General features: G+C 42.5%; 1 protein-coding gene across 2 annotated transcripts in view; it reads right to left on the bottom strand.

Annotated features, from left to right (window-relative positions):
- DDAH1 (dimethylarginine dimethylaminohydrolase 1) overlaps nucleotides 1-21,477 on the bottom strand; it is a 100,132-nt gene that overhangs the window by 27,718 nt on the left and 50,937 nt on the right. For both annotated transcript variants that reach the window (XM_067538539.1, XM_067538540.1), the window contains exons 2-4: nucleotides 5,213-5,312; nucleotides 3,885-3,958; nucleotides 3,115-3,234 (exon numbers count right to left, since the gene is read on the bottom strand). In XM_067538539.1, coding sequence (XP_067394640.1) covers nucleotides 3,115-3,234; nucleotides 3,885-3,958; nucleotides 5,213-5,312 — 294 coding nt within the window. The remainder of the gene's footprint in view (nucleotides 1-3,114; nucleotides 3,235-3,884; nucleotides 3,959-5,212; nucleotides 5,313-21,477) is intronic.

Genomic DNA, 21,477 nt, shown 5'->3' with positions numbered 1-21,477 from the left:
CAAAATGTGCTAATTTAAAACCGCCCTTCCAACAACAGAAAAATTCTTTCATGCACTGGCAATTATTACAGATCAACTCTTTTGGCATCATGCACCTCTTTATGACCAAGTCTGGGAGTGCGCCCCAGCTAAACATTTAAATGACGGACTGCTTCACCAGTGTCCTGATATTATCAGATGTCCTGATATTATCAGGGCTATCCCAGTATCAGGGGCTTTGTCTTACATACACACAACGATACGCCCCTCCATCTGCCCACCAAAAAAAAAAAAAAAAAAAAGAAAAGAAAAGCCCCGATTTTTCACACTTGCTATCTGGCCACCCTAAGTGGGTAACATGTAGCTTCTGGCTCTGATTCAGTAGAGGGGGACACAACATCCATTACTGAGGCATAGAGGGCTTAACTGCCTCAGTTTCCTTTTGACCAGATTAATGAGTTTCAGTAAACCTTAAGACAGTGATTTCTGCAACTAAGGAGAATGAGCCAGTTTGTATCTGTACCAATTACTTGCCTGTAATTCTTGTTCTTAGAAGGCAGTCATCTGTCTTTTCTAATGGTATGCATTGTATAATAGAGCTGATTGGAAGTCTTGACAGACATACTTTTTTGCTGGAAAATGCTTATTTGTCAAAACAGAAACAGTTTGTAGGAAAGGGACTGTTTTGACAAGTTTGCAGTTTAGAAAATTTCACGAAAGTTGAAAAGTTTGAAATGTAGTTGCAACATCCCATTTAACATTTTCTTAAAGGAAAAAATTCCATTTTGGGGGTCAAAATGACTTTTCTACTATAAAGGAAGACAATAGTCACAATCAAAACATTCTGAAACTATGAAAGGCAATGTTTTGGATTGATCTTCACCAATATCTTCTTTTGATTTTTAGCTCCCAAAAATTTGAGTTACTGACACTGTCCCAATTTGGAATGGGAATCTCCCTCCTCCCCCCAAATTTCAAGTTATTATGAGGCAGGAAAACAGTTTCCCACCCAGCTGTAATAATAAAGCCATATTTCTGAAACTATAAGGCTCATGGAATGTCCCTAGTCAGGGACGATATAAAAACTGAACATAAGATGTGTTATAAAATATACACAGAGGAATAAGCAGGAAAAGTATCTCAGGTCTTGATCCTGCAAAGACTTAGACGGAACATGGTGCAACTCTGAAATATACATGGTTCCTACCCCAAAGAGCTTACAGTCCACAGCTCTGAACCCACAAAGACTTATGCGCCTGTTTAACTTATGCACATGAGTATTCCCTTCGAAGCTAAGCAGGTGCACAGGTTTTTGCAGGATCAGAGTCCTAGACTGTAAGCTTTTTGGGGTAGGAACCATATCTATTTCAGAGTTACTCCATGTTCTGGCAGGCACAACAGGGCCCTAATCCTGATCATAAACCTCTGGCAGAGTCACTACACAAATAATCTTTAATCTCCAGAATACGTTTTATGGCTGTAATAATAATATATACAAAACCCTTATATATCTAAAACAACAACAAGCCACATTTTAGCAGAGAAAGATTAAGATTTCTTCCCAATACAATTAAACAAAAAGACATCCACTTTATCTTCCTGTTCCTCCCAAAAAGGCGAGAGACAGCTAGGTTACAACATCTTGTAATTTCATGGGTTAGTAATAATCAGCACAGTATTCTCAACCTAGATGTAGATTTTGTAATACTGACAAGCAAAGCCTGGATTCGTTATTTGCAAGAGAACCAGTACAATAATAGGCTGTACATTTGGGAACACATTGGCTACTGTTACTGAACAAATGAACCTTGAAGTGACCTTGAAAAGTCATTCCTGATAAAGAGTAAGAATGAGAAACGCTGTCAGACACCCATTTAGCTATCATTCTTTTGGACACAGCTTGACTATACATGTAAATGTTACATTAAAAAAAAAAGAAAAAAAGGAAGGGCTGTTAGTGCTTTACTCTACTCCAGACAGAAGACAAAAGGCCTTTTAACATCCAGCTTTTGACGAAGAGCCTCTCTAGGGTGGGCACTGGAGTCTCGAAATAATTGCATGAGGCGTTTACATGGTGAATGTGACACTTTCACCACCAAAAAGTAGCCACATTACCCTTCTGCAACTGAAGTGCAGTGGTGGGTTTATCCCTGAGCTTGAACTTCACTTGACTCTATGATAGCAAGGCAGAAACAGCAATAAATGTTCATGTTAAAAATGTCAAGGCAGAAGGCTTTTCCAGGTTGATAAGAGTTACTAGCGTCCCATTTGAGAAAAGAAGCCAGAAAGCCAACACTCTCCCCTTCTCTCAGGTACCTGGTCCACCATATTTGCCTGTTTCCTGCTCCCACTGTACTCTGCCCATATCCTAAAGCTAGGTGTCAGCTCTGTGTGGAATTATTTGAAAGTAGAGACTACACCTTCTCTTTCCCTTCAACCTATTTCCTTACTTCCTTCATCTTAAATCTCCTGGAGAGGACTGCATACTCCCAGCTATTCAACTTCCCCTCCTCCATCATCTCAGAAACTTCATCCTCCTCAATCTTCTCTCCTCATATCCAAGCTCTCAAATCTTTTACTTCTCCCTCTGAATTTTCTAAAATCTACCCTTCCCTCTCTTCCAATCATTCCCATGTTCCAATAAAAAACAAAAACAAACAAAAACCAAAAACCAAACTACACAACACCAAACAAACCAACCAACCAACAAAAACTTATTCCACTCCTTCCTCAAGTCCTTTCACCGAATTTGATGCAACAAGAGATAAGGATCCAAAGTTGTTATCTTCATCTTAAAGGATCTAGACAACTCTTGCCCTGCCTAAATCTCAACCTTCATTTCCATCTATTCCCCATCCCATGCAACAATTGAACAAAACACATCCCCTTGCACCATCAGGTAAAAGCATGTAGAAATTCTGTAAGCTATTTTAGATAATTAAAACTAGATTAGCATAACTTTCCCTACATAATTAATGAATAATATTCCCTGCATTTTGCTCATGCGGGATTCTCTGGGGTGTATTTACTTCCTTTTTGTATTGATACTACATCTATTTTAAACTCAAATATTCTTGTCTTAAGATAAAAGTAAAATTAGTTACCTATCCCAGGTCATTTTCCTATGTATTTTACCTTAAGGGCTTTTTGCGCAGCTTCAGTCGAACCAATGGCAATCAGGTTTGGTCCAGCCATGCTACAAAAACTCTTCAGATGCAAAGAGTCATAAACAGTGACTGTGGAGACAGCATAATCCTGTGTAGAAATGAGGAAGGTGCACAGTAAATACTTTAAATCAGTACCAGTTCCATAATTGCACTGAGTAATTCAATGATACATTTTACCTCCTCTGCAAATTAACTCATCTGCATGTCCTGAGGAGGTAAAATGACTACAGTCAACTGTGACATTCCCTTCTGGGCTGTCTTGGCTTGCCTTGTGCATTAAGGAAAAATATAGAACTATTGCAGTTTTCACCACTTGTGCTCCAGAAAATAAATCTGTTAAGTGTTTGAACATTAGTTATATAAAAACCCTTCAAGAACCCAAGTGAGAACATGTTCATGCATATTGCTGTGCTTCTCTAGAGCAGAAATGGGTGGACTGGAATAGTAGCACATAGTAGTTTTTGCAGTAACCTACTTACAGTCTTAGTCCCTCAGAACTGATTTGATTTCACATTTCCTTTGTCCCCTCTTGAAGATCTGTGACTTTGATGGAACAGTTGGGTGTTCTGCCTTCTTGCAATTCAGGCCACTATCTAGGGACCTAAATAGCGTGGCCTGACTTTAAATACCTATTTCTGAAAATTTTCTATAATGTATTTGGTTGGGTGGATTGTACCTCAACCCCTTTGTCTGTGTCACAGAAAACATAATGTCTTATTGCAGAACATGTGTACAAACCTTAAATGTGTCAGCCAGAATTTCTGCACCACGCTGATTTGTCCGTTTTGACAGACCCACAAAAAACTCCCTGCCTGAAATGAAAAAATTACGAAGAATAGTAAAGGACAAAATTAATTTTTTAAAAATTTATTTAAATGGCTGAAAAATACATAGGTACCAGCAATATCTAAAAATAAGAAAATGTACATTGTAAAAAGAGGCCAACTTTGAGATGTAGATGACATAATATAAAGTCCTTCACAATTATCAATTTGAGACTTGATTTCGGCTAAAAAAAGTTTAGTAACAAAACTAACTAGAAATGTAGCTTTTAAAAAACAAATTCAACTAGCAATATAAACTTGATTCTAATTAAACTCTTCTTCTGGTGAAGGACAATCACTGTATATTATACACATAAACAGCTCCCCTCCTTCCTTTAAAACTTTGCAATGGTCATAGGATAAATGGAGAGAACAGCTGTGCTAGATTAGTAAATCACTGATTGACCTTCTGTTCCTCCTCTGAGATTTCTCCCATTCTTGAATTTTAAACCCAGTAATAAAGACATAGCCATCTTCAAAGTGCTTGGGAAATAGATACTGGGATCTTTAACATAGTAGAAAGGCCTTATTTTTTTGGTTTTCTTAGTCTGAAACAATCTTGTTCCCTTTGTGAATAAGGCAAACAACCTGTCTATTGTGATGGTGATCAAAATAAACAGGCTCATTTATTTCAGGCAAGGGACAAATATACACTCAGCCAATGTGAGAAAATGCATAATGAATTTAATTATTTAATTATTTATCTTCACCTTTGAAGTCATTCATGCACATAATGAGCAGCAACACCACTTCTCTTCCACGTTTCATATGGCAAGCATGTCTACTTTCCCCATAAACTAAAAATGCACTTTTCAGTGTTTTACTCAATGAACCAGTTACTATTATGTCTGGATCAAGCTTTTACGATTCCTGCAAACAGGTCTGTGCAAACATGGCTGCCAGTAACAAAAAATAGGAAATGTTGAAAATACTTGACTGCTGAAAACATTTTCTTTATTAGTACATAATACTTTATAAGCTAGACAAATTTATTAAGGCTTAAATATGCATGATTTGTATTGTGTCTACTACTACTTCCATAATTCGGGCATTAGTGAGGAAGTTTAGCATTCAAAAGACATCTCTCAAATTATTGAAGTGCCATGCTGCCGCCATTTGGTAAGCAAATGACCTAATAACAACTTTACACTAATATAAAGTATATTTATTAAAAGAGACCAGATCGTGTTAAATCTTGCATGCAGTCCAGAGACACAGAACAAATTCACTTTAATACTGTACCTGTAAATAAGACATCTCCACCATCTAAGGTTGCATTTTCATCTGTCATCTCTACAATGTTGAGGTTAAGACTTTCTAGTGCTTTCTTCATTGCATCAACCTGTTTAAAAAGAAGTAGTATAGAGTCCATTTTGTATCCACTTTTAAAAACATCAATCAAATCAAAATAGGGATGAGTTTAAAAATAAAAAAAGAGAAAGTCAGGTAACAGTAAGACAGAAAGCAGATGCCCGCCATCCCAGCAGCTCCTGCCTATCTCAGAATCCCTTCAAGGGGCTCCAAAGCACTGAGGGGATGTGCATGGACGTGAGTTGTAAGAGTCACTATCTTTCGTGCAGACACTATGATAGATTAGAAAATGTCCACTATGCATGTCAGCCCCAGGCCTCTCCTGTGCTAATTACTTAGCGCTACCAAAGTTTCCTGTGGTCTCCAGTGCAAGAACTCTGGCAGAGAGGTGGCATTCCCTACTTCTATACCTCTCGGTCACAAGGTTTTTTTCTCTGTTACCCATGAAGGTGGAGATTATGACTTGGCCTCTATCCACCAAGGGGAAAGATAAGAAAACTAAAATGTTTGATTTGTAAGTATCTGCATCTTTACTGATTATTAATATCTATTGCCTTGTGTTAATGAGCACTTTGTATTTCTGTACTTTGTGGGCTCAATTCTTCCCTGTGTCTGAGCTCTGCTCAGTGCAGGGGGAAGCATGGAGTGGGGGTGTCAGAAATCTAGATGTGGTTTCCCCAGTACTGCTCCAGACCAGGTCCAAACTCAGAGTAGCCGAGAGACTGCTCTAATTTACAACATTGGTGTAAAGCACTTTATGCCAGGGAGGGTCAGCAGAGTAGAGCTTTGCTCCACCACACCAATGACATGTCCCTTCTTCCCCAAATAGTCTTCCTATGTTGGAGTAGGGGCAAGGGCAGCTGCTGCTGAAACTGCTACACTACAGCCAGGATATCCATTGCCCAGCTATAGCCATTCCCTTCACGCAGCCTGTGCCAAAAGAAGTTTATAAGTGAAGCATTCAGGTAGGGTTGAACTGCAGCTAACAGAAATAAGGAGTTATTCCACAAAGTCCTGATCCTCTTCAACAGTGTACTTGGTATTCTGAGAAGCCTGTCCATTATATTAAACTAGAGCAAGTTACCAGCCATTAGGAAATGTGGAAGACACACTGAGGTAGGTGTCTTTCATGAAGTTCTCAGTTTCCTTTGTCATTCAGGTCCTTGATCTGTGTAATATGGCACCTTAAACATTTTTAGAAGAAATGAGAGAGTTCCAATATGGCTGACACATACGTAACATGAATAGAAGTGAACTGAAATGTGCAATATTTGATTCTGAGAAGGCAGTAAGTAGTCATGCTGAACATCATCATTTCAAGTATACTTGGCAAACTATAACAAACTCAGAAGACACAGTTTGCTAAGTTACAGTTTACAATTTGATAAAAACAAGGAAATGCTCTGTTTTTGCAGTGTGTTGAAGCTGTGTTGGTCCCAGGATATTAGAGAGAGGAAGTGTGTGATAAAAATATTACCTCATCCACCTTGTTCCCCCGCCCCCCCAAAGTCTGATAGTTACACAGTAACTTTATATAGAAAACAAATTCTGGGATACAGTAAATACATTCTCATCTTTCTTCAAAAGCTCAACTGAAACAAACTGTCAGACCCACATCCAAAAGGAAGACCCTCTAACTCCCATGCAGTTCAAATGTACTGGCTATTCAAAACCCACATCTAGTTACATTCTGCAGTGGAAACCAGAGAGTCATCTTCCCAATAGGTAACACACTGGCGCCTTTTCTTGGGTCCTGACAAACTGCAATCAGCACAGGACCCAAGGCAGAGAGGTGGTCCGGTCTCTTCATGTAAGTTACAGCAGCCTCACTGCTGCTATAACCTAGGCTCAAACTACCATGGCCGTGAAGGAGCTGTTCTGGCAGTTGGGAATAGCCAGAGGTACTCCAGCCACATCCATTCTTCCCTGACCATTATCCTATGTTAGGGCTGTGACATAAGACTGGCACAGAATTGCTTTACAGCAAACAGGGATTCTACCTATATTGGGGGGAGGAGGGGTATGTGTGAGGGGAACCAGTTATGATGGATTTGTGGCCACTATGTGCCACCAGAATGGTGCAAAAGAGCTGTACTGCCACAGAGAATTGGGCGACTGGCTTTTTAGAGATCAGTGGCTCTGCATATGGAACTTTATCGAGTTTACTGGGAATTCCATGCACTTAGAGCTGGAAGGCACAGACCCAGAAGCTGGAATTTGTCCTGTAGTGCACGCATTAACACATCTATTCTGATCGATCTTCAGCTTAACCTCAGAGATACTTCAGGCTGAAATGCTGCACTTAAAAAGGTATCCAAGCCCGAGAAGTTTTTTTGTTTAGCTGGTTTAAGATTTAGTAGCAAGAGGCATACCTCCTTGAGAGACAGTGCTTAATACTCCTCAGTCTCCTGTGACCTTTAAATTTAAAGGGAGGATTGGACCCTTTGGTATTTTAAAAATAAATGTAAAACAGCTGAGTTAACGTTCAAAATTTGGCTATTGTGCAACTTGTTTCATAACTTTCATGCACACTGCTACAATGGCCATGTACCACAGATTGATATTGAATTTCCTCCTTTGCCTCTACAGCATGGAAGTCTTTTCCATGCAGGCACTATGTGCAGAAGGGGCACAGGACACCACTGAAGGAGAAGCTTGTCATAGCTAAAACAGCAAGTGTGGCATTATTTAAGACACACAGTCCAACACCACATAGACTTGACACGTATGCCAGAGTGAAACAGACCAACTAACTTGTGATTCAGTGCAATGCTATCCTGGCACAAGAACAGAAGCTCACAAGAACTCAAGTCATAGGCAGTGTGAGAGAGACTAAATATATCCATAACATGGGATTACCGATGACAGGACCCCCACAACCTTTCTGTGGTTACACATCTATGGTTAGTCTACTGTCTCAATTAACTTTCAAAACTGTAACACACACACACCAAGCTTCTATATGGAGACACTGGCCTTGTTGAACTGGGGCTGTGCAGAGGCAGTATTCATTCTGGAAACTGAACAAAGTTGGTTCCATCAGAAATGGAGCATCAAGATATGGGTCACCAAATACTGGTACATCCTGGGACTCGTGTCTTCCATCCTCTAAGTATCCAGCCTTTTTTCACCCTCTTATTTCTTCGGTACTGCTCATTTCCTTCATTCTCCACTTCCACTTCCCCACCCCTCAGGTTTTTCTGTTCTTGTTCTTCTCCTCTGCTACCACTTGCAGGTTTCCTTTCTTCTGGCTCTTTACTTCCCCCTCTCACCATACCACTCCCTACATCTTTGACCTTGTTCCTCCATATATCCACTTTCATTCCTACACAAATGCAGCAGGTCTTCAAGCTTCTCTCTTGGGCTGCTTCAGGGCAAGTTTTATTTTCAGTGTTTTTGCCATGTATTTTCGTTGCCTCTGTTCTGCAGTAAGAAGCAAAATCAAGAGGCAAGGCACAGTTCTGTTATAGGAATGTCACAAAAAAGGTCTCTGTTCTGTTTCCCCCCATTCCCTGCAATACAACATTTAATTTAAAAATAAATAAATAAATAAAAACTGTTCACATACAAGTAGGGTCACCACTATCTTCTGTAGGGCTCAGTGCAAAAGTAGCAGAAGGCACATATCTGCTTTCACCCATAACCATGTCCACGTACCTTGGGCTCCCCAGAGCAGCCTTCTGTATTTCATCCCAGAAAATTTGTGGTTAATGACTCTTCCCTGCCACATCAATTAAATCAATCAAATCTGGGGTTCTGGAGACTACCCCATTAATCCAGAGAGCCAGGAGGTGGAGCCAAAGGGCAACTTTCCAAGAACAGAGCAGCAGAGGGCAATTAAGGATCTTTATACTGTTATAGCCTGGTGGCACCAGAGTTAGACAGGACTGCAGGCAAGAAATTAGATAGCAATCTGTCTGATAGGCTGAGGGTGCTGAATGAGGTGGTAGAGGGGCAAATGTTAGCACATATTGCATAGATCCAGAGGTGTCACTACCCATCAATTAAAGCAAAGACATTACCATTACAAATAATAAATCACTACATCTTTCTACATATTATAGAGTGATCTGAAGGCAAAATACCGGACTTGTGGTAGCTAAATGTTTGATACAAATTTCCATATTGTTGCAAAATGTATCTTATGTAGATTTCAGATCCATGCAAGTTAATTACAGGTTTTTGGCATTTTTTGCGCTTTTTTGTTAGGCCTATTCTGAAGGGCCCTGTTTTAGAAGACGATTAGTAAGCAACATCCAAGTAAAACCAGTCTGTTTCCTTATTTTGGGAGATACGGATAAGGCCTATTCAAGTGACAAGAGGACCTTCATGTGCTGGGTCCACTCAATCTTTGTCCAGAACTGTCGCAAGGTGAGCTGGCCATTTAAAAGAGACTGGGTTTCAGCCTCAGGTGTGCTAGGTTTAACCCACAGCCTCAAATGGAGAGAATATGTACAGGGTGTCACATTCTGGGATGCAATCCAGACCAGTGAGGAGTTGTGTCACTTCCTGCCCCACAACCAGGGGTGCCTCACAACGCTCTGCTGTTGTTGTTCCCAATCTGGGTTGCTCATAAAAAGCAGGCAGGTCACACCCCAAGCGTCTGCGTATAGCTGCAGCCCTGGTCAAGCACCTCTGACCCCATTAGTCTGTCAGCAACACAACAGTCACATTCTGGCTTCCACCGGCTTAGTTACTACTTGCAGAGTTACCCCAACAAGCTCCCAGTCCTGAATTTATCCAAAATGTGTGTTCTGCACCATCCAGCTCTCTCCTGCGCAGTTCAGATATTAAAGGTCCGTTGCCCCCCATAGGAGTCAATATTCAGTCTGCTAATGTAACTGGAGTTACCAACTGGTCAGTTTAAACACAGCACTGGATTGGTTAGATTATTAAACAAAAGAAGATAGGATTTTAAGAGAATTAAAGTATCAGGTTCTAAAGTCAGAAATGTTTACAAGAGAAAAAGATAAAACACTAAAACTTAATTAAGTAGCTAAGTATCTTAACTAAGTAGCTAAAACTTAATAAGGTAGACTTGGTTCAAGGTAAAATCTGTACCACATGTCCCCAGCAACATGGCTGACCGAATTCTCAGGTCAGGACCTCCCCCAAAAAACAAAAGGGCTGGTTCCTTTGTCTTCTTAAGTGAGAGCGTGAAATCTGGGGTGTTTTTGCCCCTCACTTTTATAGTCCAGTCACCCCTTGAAGTGGATTCTTCTGAACAGTACCTCTCAAAGAAAAAGTTTATTCAAATAGTAAAGAAGGCAAAAATGGTTACTAACCTTTCTGTAACTATTGTTCTTTGAGATGTGTGACTCATGTTCATTCCACGCTAGGTGTGTACGCATCAGAGATTTTTCCCTAGAGTGGTATCCATTGGGGGATGGCTTTGAACCTCTGGGGCTGTACACTTATATGTGCGTATAAGAGGCCTGGCCAGCTCTGCACCCTCACAGTTCCTTCTTGCCAGCTAACTCCAACAGAAGGACAGGAGATTGGGTCGTGGAATGGACACAAGCAACGTATCTTAGAGAACAAGAGTTACAGAAAAGTTAGTAACCATTTTTTCTTCTTTGCTTGCTCATGTCCATTCCATGTTAGGTGACTCCCAAGCAGTATCTTAGGAGGTGGGCTTGGAGTTCATGGACATGCAGACGGCAACACTACTCTGCCAAACCCAGCATCATCTGTAGCCTGCTGGGTGATGGTGTAGTGGGATGAAAAGTATGCACCGATGACTAAGTCGCCGCTCTACAAATATCCTGGATTGGGACCTGGGCCAGAAATGCTGCTGAGGAAGATTGAGGTCTTGTTGAGTGGGTGGTCAAGAGGGAAGGAGATGGGACATCAACCTGCTCATCGCAAGTACAAATGCAAGAAGAGATCCAGGATGAAATTCTTTGGGGCGAAATTGCCAGGCCTTTCATTCTATCTGTTATTGCCACAAAGAGCTGTGTGGACTTACGGAAAGGTTTAGTCCTTTCTATATAAAAGGCCAGGGCCCACTTAACATCCAGCGTGTGGAGACGCTTGATTACTATGGAACTGTGAAACCACCTTCAGGGTGAGGACGAAAGTGTACCTTGACTTTAAAGAACACCATAGATGGAGGCTCTGATGTAAGGGACCTGATCTCTGAGAACCTTGTGGCCAAAGTAATTGCTAGCAGGAAGGCAACCTTCCAAGAAAGGTATGACAAGAGGAACAACGCCCGTGGCTCAAAAGGAGAGCCTGAGAGTCTTGACAGGACCAAGTTTAGGTCCCATGGTGGAATGGGTTCACGAATCTGTGAGGGTATAGTCTCTCTAAGCCCTGGAGAAAGCGAATGGACATTTCATGAGAAAAAAAAAAAAAGACCTACCATCCACCAGAGGGCAGAAGGTGGAGATGGCCGCTAGGTGCATCCCAACTGATGAAATGGCTAGGCCCTGCTATTTCAGATGGAGTAGATACTCCAGCTCAGAGCGGAGAGGTGACATAGCAGGTGAGAGGCCTCATTGGGACAACCACAACCAAGGAACGCTTCCACTTGGTGAGGTAAGTCGCTCTAGTAGATGGCTTCCCACTATTTAGCAATAGCAGGGAAATCAGGGAAAAGACTAAATTTAAAAAAACCACTGAGTAAGAGTTTGTCGAAGCAAGAGGAACTGTTCCAGCAACCATCATGGGCAGTAAGCAGGAACTGAGAGGGTGCAGAGCCAGCCGGGTTCTTCACACTGGTGCATAAGCACACTGGAGCCAGCCTGACAGATACTTCTGAGGGAAAAAAAAAATTTCCAGCGATTGTGCATGTGGCGCAGACATGAGCAAGCACTCGAGGAACATGGAGTCTGGTGTTGAAGGAGGCTTCATGGTCTTTCTTCTGACATGCGTGTACTGAAATGCAGATCTGCCTCCTCTCCTGCCATTTCCTTCCCCGTTGCTGTTTCGAGGATCCTGTTTACTACGTATATGTAAATTGAGGCAAACACACATTCCTTTGTTTAGGATAGACCTGTTAAACACCTTTTGTCTAGTCCTTGTGTCGTTTTGAACATATGCTATCATCATCATCATCATCATGGGGGAGGGTGGGGGGGATGATTTCATAACTTTACATATAATGTTGCTACATATATTTCACCATGATATTACTGACCAGTAAATTATTAGTTTTCAAATGGTACCTCAAAAGCATATTTTGTACAAAGATTATTACAATGGTGTGTGGGGTGTGAATACAGGGGTGCTTTCAGTCATCCAGGGTCACATGACAGAGGGAGACTGATTCAGAACCAGACCTGTTGAGAGATCAGGGACAGGCCATAGGCAGTGAGAGGAGAGACTCCAGGGAGCAGAAGGGTTGTCTAAGTTGCTCCACATAGAGATTCTTAGCAGTTCCCTGGTAGAGGGTCTGGGGAGTACAAGCATCAGCTAAGAAGGCTGTAGGGACAGCAAACCTGTTAGGAGGAAAGCCTCACTAGAAACAGGATTAAGAACCCTGCACCAAGAGTGTGAGAGTCAGCTAGGAAGGCCGGATGGGAGATTTGTGTTTCTAACTTGGTAAATAAACCAGATTCCCCAAAGGGGAGGGTTATTGAGAAAAGAAACCCACAGAGTGAAGTTTCGTTAACTGGAGAAGACGGAGAAACAGAGGCAGGCAGCAGGGCCGGAAGACAGATGCTGGGGGGAAGATATTTCTGTGATAAGAGCCCTCAAGATACCACAGTGATGAAAGGTACCTAAGTATTATGCAAGTGATTCACAGCCAGCAACCATTGCCCAGGAATGGCGAGTGCTGTCTGGGAAGCGGGCATAGCCAAGACATATGGAGGATGCATTGACTCAACTCACTTCTAAGTGATGCTCCTATTGGGCCCCAACTGTAATTTAAGGCTGCCTTTCCCAAGTGGGATGCCTGAAGCGCACTGGTGGTGTTGAATGCCATAGGCCTTTCCCTGAGTGCAACCTTCAGAGGTACAGCATGGGTGGGGAAGGGAGTTACAGTTTGAAGCCCCTGTGCTGGTAGGAATGGTCAGGCATGTTTGTACTAGGGCACTATTAAATAAAGCTCCTAGCTAATGAGAATATCTGAAAGTAAATTCTGACTCTTGGTCTCTTACTTGAGCCAGATGTACGTTTTAATTACCACATGATGATTACAACTTAACCATCAGGCTGCAGTAGAGACATTGTGCAGTGTGTCTTAACTTAGTTTATAGGGACAGCAGTTTAGACATTAAAGAAAAAGTAGAACTAGACGCTGAAATAGTAGTCAGCTAGCAAATTTCATTTCCCCCGTCATTGTTCAAGCCTCCAGCCTCCAAGATGCCCACGATGTTTTTTCTACATGACAGTTTGGTAACAGCTTGGCTCACTTTGTATTTTGCGGAGCTCTTAAAAGCCTTTACTGCCCAATAGACATTTGTTCACCTGGATCTTTTCCCCATGGCAGGTGTTAATATACAAGCCTATGGCTATTTTTAAATGCACTTTTGAGGTTTCTAAACATCCAGTATCGAAGTCCTATACAGTCATCTCTATATCTGAAGTACTGCTCATGAACAGATGGTCCACATATTCTTGTGTAACTTGTGCCATGTTCAGGTGTATCTTGCCACATCCATCTCCCAGATAACATCCAAAACATGTCCCAAACTACTGTTCATTGTTTTGACTAACACCAAAATATCCTTATAATGCACTGAATACAGAGTCAGAAATCAAGAGAGTGGGAGCACAAACTGAATACCTGAAAGAATGAGGAAACCAGTTGAAACTGGTAACAAAGATGACTGTTTATGAATCAACTTTTTACCAAAAATATTCCTGGAAAGTCAGGTTCTCAAGTGGAATTTCTTGTGTATTAGATAACCCAGGCTTCCATCAATATGGTCAGAACAGTATTCTCAATGGATTAAATAGTCTTGAACAGGTTCTCCAGTGTATTGTGCAGTGAAAATCCTTGTTTATCCTCATCAGACATGCATGCCTTTCAAAAGTGAATTTAATGCTCAGGAAAGATGCCAAATTGACAGCCCTGGAAACTAAAATCTTCTTTGTAGCCCCATGGTAGCTCTGAAAGAATTTTCATGCTGTGATGCCCATGCATGTCAACCCTGACCTAGAAGTTTTCATGCCCACTGTTTCTTTGGTTTTCAGCCAAAGGTACCACCTGTGGTGATGTTTAGCTATCCAATAATGAGTGGATAAGTATTGTGGTCTCAGTCTAGGACCCAGTGCATAAGTCATAAAACCATCCCTGAATGGATTAGTCACTTCTCAAAAGAGCCCCTTCACTTGAAGAGCAAGGTTGTTACTGATAAGATGGAATCTGTCCTTCATTACTTATCAACAGCAAAAAATTAACAAATGGCAAAGATGTTGTGAGGAGATTCTTCAGTATGATGATGCTTTGCCTTTCACCCCCCCCCCTCCAAAATAGTTTGTACTTTGTAGTTTGATTTGTACTTTTAAATGAGTTTTGTTTTTCTGAAATGCAAATTTTTTTCTCACAGAACAGTGCTAGGATTTAATAATAGATGAGAGCAAAAGTTACAGTCAAACTTTGATTTACGTATAAATCACCAAAAATTCTGTTTACTCCAGGATAGAGCTGAATAGAAGTTTGCTGGACAAAGTCCTCTCTATTGTACTTAAACCTTTTTCTATAAGACCATTTTGTAATGCACAAAAATGTTTGGAAATGAATTTAATAATAAATACAAGCATACTCAATATAAAACAGGTCCATTGCTTGCTTTCACCATACTACAGAAGAAGAAAGGCTGACTTTCCTCACCCCATCTCCTTTCCATGAAGACTATGTCCTCAGATAACAATCCAACCAGAATTTTGACAGTCAAAAAACAAACAAAAACAGTCATCTTTATCATTTTCAAGATTTGTGTCATTATATAATGTCACTTTAGGTAATACAATACTAACAACACAATATTAGGCTTTTATAACTGTACCAATTAGTACATCAAGTAGCTGAAAGTTAAAGCTTTTATGCTTTGTGTAGTGATTTTTTTCTAATAAGCACATTCCTACTGTGAGATGGAATGTATCTAATCCATAATAAATCTGGTTGAGAGACAGTGGACTTCAGCCAGCTTAGCTCAGTTTCAAGGAAAGTGGACAATAAACATGTCTGACATTTATCAAAATCTAATTTCCGCACCCCGTGCGCTTTAAAAATGGAACCCATTACACTCCAGATAGATGGGCTTTACCAATATACAGATCCCCTGCTTCTCTATATTCACATTTAAAGTACTTTAAGTAGATGGAATTTCTTTACAAGTTATTTATTGGGATTCTGTTTTCTAGTCATGTTCAAATAAATCTTTTCAAAATGAGAAGAGAAGTGAGGAATTGAAGGGAGGAGGGAAATGGTCACAGGTAATATTTTTGAAAATCCAACAAAGAGAATAAATAATAATCAAATGTGAGATGGCCTGAACCCAAAATCTAAGAGAAATTTGGATCCAGATCTGAACTTTATGTAGTGATCCGTCCTTGTGTAGAGGAGAATTACTTTGCACTTGGGGTGAAATTCATCCCTGTACAGGGCGGCCAGCCCAAGGGCTACACACCACTTAAGCTCTGAAGTACTACTCTGCAGAGGGATGAATATTAGCTTTGAAGAATACTTTGGCAAGAACCTACTGCTGTGCAGCTGCTGGGGAAAAACTACTAAAGTTTTCCTGCCTCTCAAAAAAATCCCATGATATCAAAACAAACCGATGTTGAAGAGAGGTTCATTACCTGCTCCTCACACCTAACATTTGCAGAGACAGATGCTACTAGTTCTCAATTGAATTTTTGCTGCAGCTGTACATGCGGCCCCAGCAAATTCATGGTGGGTACAGTTTTGATAGTTAAAATATTATGCTAGTGACACTTTAGTCATATGGATATTTGGAAGTGTTATGTAAATAAAACAATAAATCTTTCAAATGTAAAGAACAATATGTATTATTAGGGCCCTACCAAATTCCAGGTCCATTCAAATCTATTTCATGACCCTAGGATTTGAAAATTGGTCAATTTCACATGTTTTCATCTGAAATTTCAGAGTGTGGTAATCCTGGGGCCCCGACTCAAAATGAGGTAGTGGAGGGGGGAGGGGGGCCCGCAAACCTGTCATAGGGTGGTGCCAGGATTGCCACCCTCACTTCTGTGCTGCAGGGAGATGAGTCTGATCTTCCCTGTGCCGCTGGGAGCACCCCCGCCCAACTAGGACTAGCAGCTAGGGCTCCTCAGCTGAGGTGCTCTCAGCAGCACAGGGGAAATTGGAAGCCTCCTCCTGTTGCAGGAACCTCCAGGGCTGCTGCCCAACCCTGGAGTTTCCTGCAGCAGGGGGAGGTACCGGAGGTAGATCTGATCTCCTCTGTGCTTCTGGGAATGCCCCAGCCCAATTGGAACTAGCAGTTAGGCTCCCAGCAGCATGGGGCAGATCAGATTTCATGAGGAAGGGTCAATTTCATGGTCTGTGGCACATTTTTCACCACTGGGAAATTGGTAGGGCCCTATGCATTATTAATAGCACCACCTTGGGCTTAGGCTGCTGCTGCTGCAGGGAGCAGAGGCAGTGGCCATGGCAGGGAGCTGGGGAAGGAGAGTTGGGACCCCACAAGTCATGGTGGCCGCACATAAAGTCCCACGTGGCCACATATCGCCACTGTGGTTGCACTTGAGAATCACTATAATGCTATTAATACTGTTACATAATGATCAGAGGGAGAATTATTTTCATTTCTATAGCATACTTCAGCAGAAAATCTTAAAGCTCTGCCAATGTAGAAAAACATTCACAGTTTACCATTTTGGGTACGCTTAGGCAGAGGTCAGAGAATCACGAGGTCACACAGTGCATCAGTGGCAGGGCTGAATAACCAGAGATTTCCCACGCTGTCAGTTCTCACCAGTGATTTGTTAAGTGCTGACAGTGTGTTTGGTCCTGTATAGAACATAGTCCTCGCCAAGGGGAACTTACAGTTTAAAAGCCACTAAACTACAGCGTCTCCCTAAATCTAATTCTCAGACATGGTAGATTAGAGTTATTCACCCTGATCCTCCACTCCATTGCACCTGGTATGGTCATTTACGGCTCTATAAGGCAAGTGTCACACTTACAATATGCAAAGGTTAAGCTACGGTATCTCTGAGGTGACAACTTTCTCTGAAGCCATTAGCACTGTGCTCACAAAGTGTTCTTTCAGCAAGTCTCTGAGTGAAGTTTATAATAAATGGTTATGGATAAAACAGTGGTTTGAGGGAGGATTAATTCTGGTTTTGCAAAACCAGCAGGGGTGGTTCTGATTCAGAACCCATTTTATCTAAACTATTCAGTGTGGAGATTAAGGGTTTTCCCTCTCTTTCTGATAAAAGTTCCATGTTTGGTTCATTGAGATTTCAAAGCAAATCAGGCTTTGAAATAGAGTAGTTTGGGTTTCTGAAAAACCCTAGGGGTTGTTTTTCTCGACCCTAACTGGCAGTGGTTTGGATATATGCCCTATTTCATAAGGATCTCTAAAGTTAGAGGAGAGGGGAATGGAAAGGTTTCAGGTTTACATCCTGGTTCTGTCAAGGACAGCCATTTATCTCAGGACGACGTTTGGACATAGGACAAAAGGAACAAGATACTGCTAAATCAGTTAAAAGGGCTAAAATGGCAACTTTTCACAGAGGCATGCAGCAATACTATGTACATGTAATTATATGCTATCCACAGGCCAAGAAATGTGGCTAGACACTGCATATCTGGGAAATCCCCTACTAGTCAGATCAAAGACTGATCCTTAAATCACTGTTACCCTCAAGTCAGGCTGCTCAAGCACCAATATACAACCACAACACATGGATAATTCAAGGGGCCAAGTCATGTTCTGCAGCAACATCAGGAAGAAACATTTCAGAGGTTTTTTCTGAGTTGTTTCACTGTTGCCCTGTGTGACCCTAAGAGCACCCCAAAAAGTCAGAGGACGGGGTCTCCCCAGTATCTAGCAGTGAGTCTCAGCTGACCTGACCAGCTAAGTGTACCCCCTGCTCACTGTTGTCATAATCTGTATCTAAAAGGTGTCCTGGAAGGTATCATATGCGAACTGGTGACATATTGGTCATAAATATTATTGTGTGGTCTATACACAGATGATATATGAAAAGTTATACATATGTGCTGGAGATATTTTAATGACCTATGTTGGGAAAGTAAGGCTGAAGTCACTCCACCCTTGATAAAGGAATGTGATCCTGCCTGCTTGAACTTGTCTCCAATATAAACTGAACAAGGAGAATAGTTCCAGAGGGGTAGCCGTGTTAGTCTGTATACAGCAAAAACAACGAGAGTTCTGTGGCACTTTAAAGACTAAGGAGAGACAATGAAAATATCTTTACACAGAAGGGACATAAAGCCATCAAACTAGCCAGTGGAGGAGAGGACCCCTTGACTCTCAACAGGAGGAGGAGACTATACCAATTAACATAGCATCATCTCCCTTGTGGACACAGCAAGCTGATGTGCTAAACACAAATATCTGGTTGCCAGTGGTTTGTGTCAGTGCCTGCAAGCTAATGACAGTTGTGTATTCATTGTTTCTTTAGAGCACCACTAACACTAGCATTTGTTTATCAGGATCTCTTCCCTTTCTGGGAAGGACAGTGCATGTTCCATCCTACCCAGCAGGGTGATATGGTCTACTCTATGCATTCAGTGGAACTCAAAATGTGTTGACCAGAACTTAACCAAGACCATTTCTAATAGCACAAACGTGGTCATGGCACTGGATATCCTGGGTACTCTCTCCAAGTGGAGCTCTGACTCTGTGTGTGGCCTACGAGGGCTTGGTAACAAGAGACTCTATTAAGTGAATTGATGCACATGTTCACAGAGTGTATGTTGCCCACTGAAGCTGGCAACAATGGGGTAGAGCAGTGTTTCTCAACCTTTTAAATAGCAAGTACCCCCTAACTTTTGAACATTTTAATAAGTACCCCAACACTCAATTTTCCACTCTGAGAAATACAATCTTTTCCCCCTTTAGCACTGGATGACTGTATTTCTCGTAAAGCAGGAGAGTTCTGAGTTCTGCAGTGCTGTGTGGCTCTGGCAGATCACAAAACCCCCTGCTGTTTCTCCCCTCCTTCCTGGTTCCCTTCCTCCATATAGAAGCAAAGGTCAACGCCAACCAATCACAATGGCCTGATAGCAGGGTCATGTGGTGTTCTCCTCACACAGGTGGGAACTTGTGAGGTATGAGCAGGCACTAGTGGCCCACCAGAGTGGATAGCAGCGCTCCCCATGGCCGTCCCTAGCGGGGTGTGGGCCTGGGGCAAATCACACTGTGTGGGCCCCTCTGAACATTTTTATACTGGTAAAAGCTGGGGCTGTCATAGTTGTCAATTTCACTGCTCAACTAGAGCAGTGAAATTGACAAGTAAGCCTGTGGGTAGAGCCGGCTCCAGGACTGGGCAAGCCGCTGTGCTCTCCGCCTGGCTTTCTGGCCACCAGTCTTTGAGCCGGGTAGGTGGGCTGCCACCTAGGCAAGTTGCAGGTGGCTGCCGCCTGGCTGCCAGCCCGGGAGGTGGGCTACTGCTGCCAGCTCCGAGCTGGGGCGGAGGAGGCTTCCGCGCAGGCTGGGACCTGGGGATGTGGGCAGGTGGCAGGAAGCTGCTGCCCATCTTCAAGCCAGGGGGCGGGAGGCTGTCTCTCGGCTCAGAGTCAGGGCACGGGTGGCAGCCACCCAGCTGCAAGCCTAGCTCGCAGGACACAGGAGGCTGCCGCCGGGCTCCCACCTGGGAGCTGGGACCATGCGGGACATAGGCGGCTGCCACCCGGATTCCCAAAAAGCCAGCAGCTGCCACCCAAACCAGTGGCTGCCGCTCTGTGTCCCAAGAAGCCAGCAGCTGCCGCCCAGTTTCCCAGGGCTGGGGCGGCTGCAGTCTACCTCCCAGCAAAGAGGTGGGACCAGGAGGGAAGCCAGTGGCTGCCACCTGCCTCCCCCAGAAGCTGGCGGCTGTCGCCTGCCTCCCAGCTGGGAGCTGGGACTCGGCAGGAAGGAGGAGGCTGCTGCCTGGCTTCTCCAGAAGGCGGCAGTTGCCGCCCACCTCCCTTCACTGGGCTTTTTGCTGCGTACCCCCTGCCTGTGTCTCGCATACCCCCAAGGGTACGCATACTACAGGTTGAGAAACTATGGGGCAGAGGAGCTACTGAAGGAGAACAGAGCCAGCAGGGAGAAAAATGGACAGAAACACATAGGGGTAGCAGAAAGTGGTAGATGTCATCCAGTGCTAAGCGCCACCATGGCAGAGCTCCACTTTTGTAAGGCTTAATAGAAGAAAGTGCTCCAGTCTGGTGGTTCTCAGGAGCCCAAGTGGCAGTCTTCGCTCCCTGCTCTCCCAATGCTATATCCCAAGTGGTATCTACATTCTCCCAATGTCTCTCTACCATGCAATTACTAAGCCTCAGTGGAACAGCTCAACTTGGGAGCCAAAGCACCCCCCCCCCCTTTCCCCTCCAATAATTCCCAGCACTTATCATTTAGAAATACCCGTTTCCCACAAAATGTGGGGTTTAGTAACAAATCTACTCCATACAAAAGGTTAGGCTGAAATCTCAACCAGTAGGAAGTGGAGGCAATTTTGAGAACACTGTTTTAAGTCAGTTATATGGTGTTTACAAAATAACAGAAATACTTTTTAAAAGTTTAAGATTTAAATTCACAGGGAAAAAAGTTTCCAAGATAAACCAAAGTGGAATCAAGTTTGAGAACTACAGAAAAGTTTTGCTTGCATAACTAGATTGTCACAAAATACCAGTAAAGATTTTGCCAGATGAAGACGACATGAAATTTAAATCTTATATAAGCATGCTGAGAAAGTAACATTTTAAATACTTTTCTGCTTACAATTACAAAATGATCAATTGTTAAATGTTGGACAGAGAAACATTCTATTCTGTCTGGATATGCACGGTGGGCCAAGAATGCACCTGGATAAGCCAACCATTCATTATCTTTGAGACACCCAATATCTCATAATACCCAGAGTGGCTGCCAGCTCCTTGTCCACTATTGACCACACGCCATGTGCCCCATTTTGCAACTGAAAAGTATTTAAAATTCATGAACCTTGTTGAAAGCTCATCTGTCACATTCTACTCATTCCAAAGCGTATGGGAAAGAGAACAGAATGGACATTTCAACTAG

Source organism: Emydura macquarii, unplaced genomic scaffold, assembly GCF_026122565.2.
Source record: "Emydura macquarii macquarii isolate MOO-44397 ecotype Brisbane River unplaced genomic scaffold, CSIRO-AGI_Emac_v2 contig_480, whole genome shotgun sequence".
Lineage (NCBI taxonomy): Eukaryota > Metazoa > Chordata > Testudines > Chelidae > Emydura > Emydura macquarii.
Note: the sequence above shows the minus strand (reverse complement) of the source record. Positions and strands in the feature narration are given on the sequence as shown.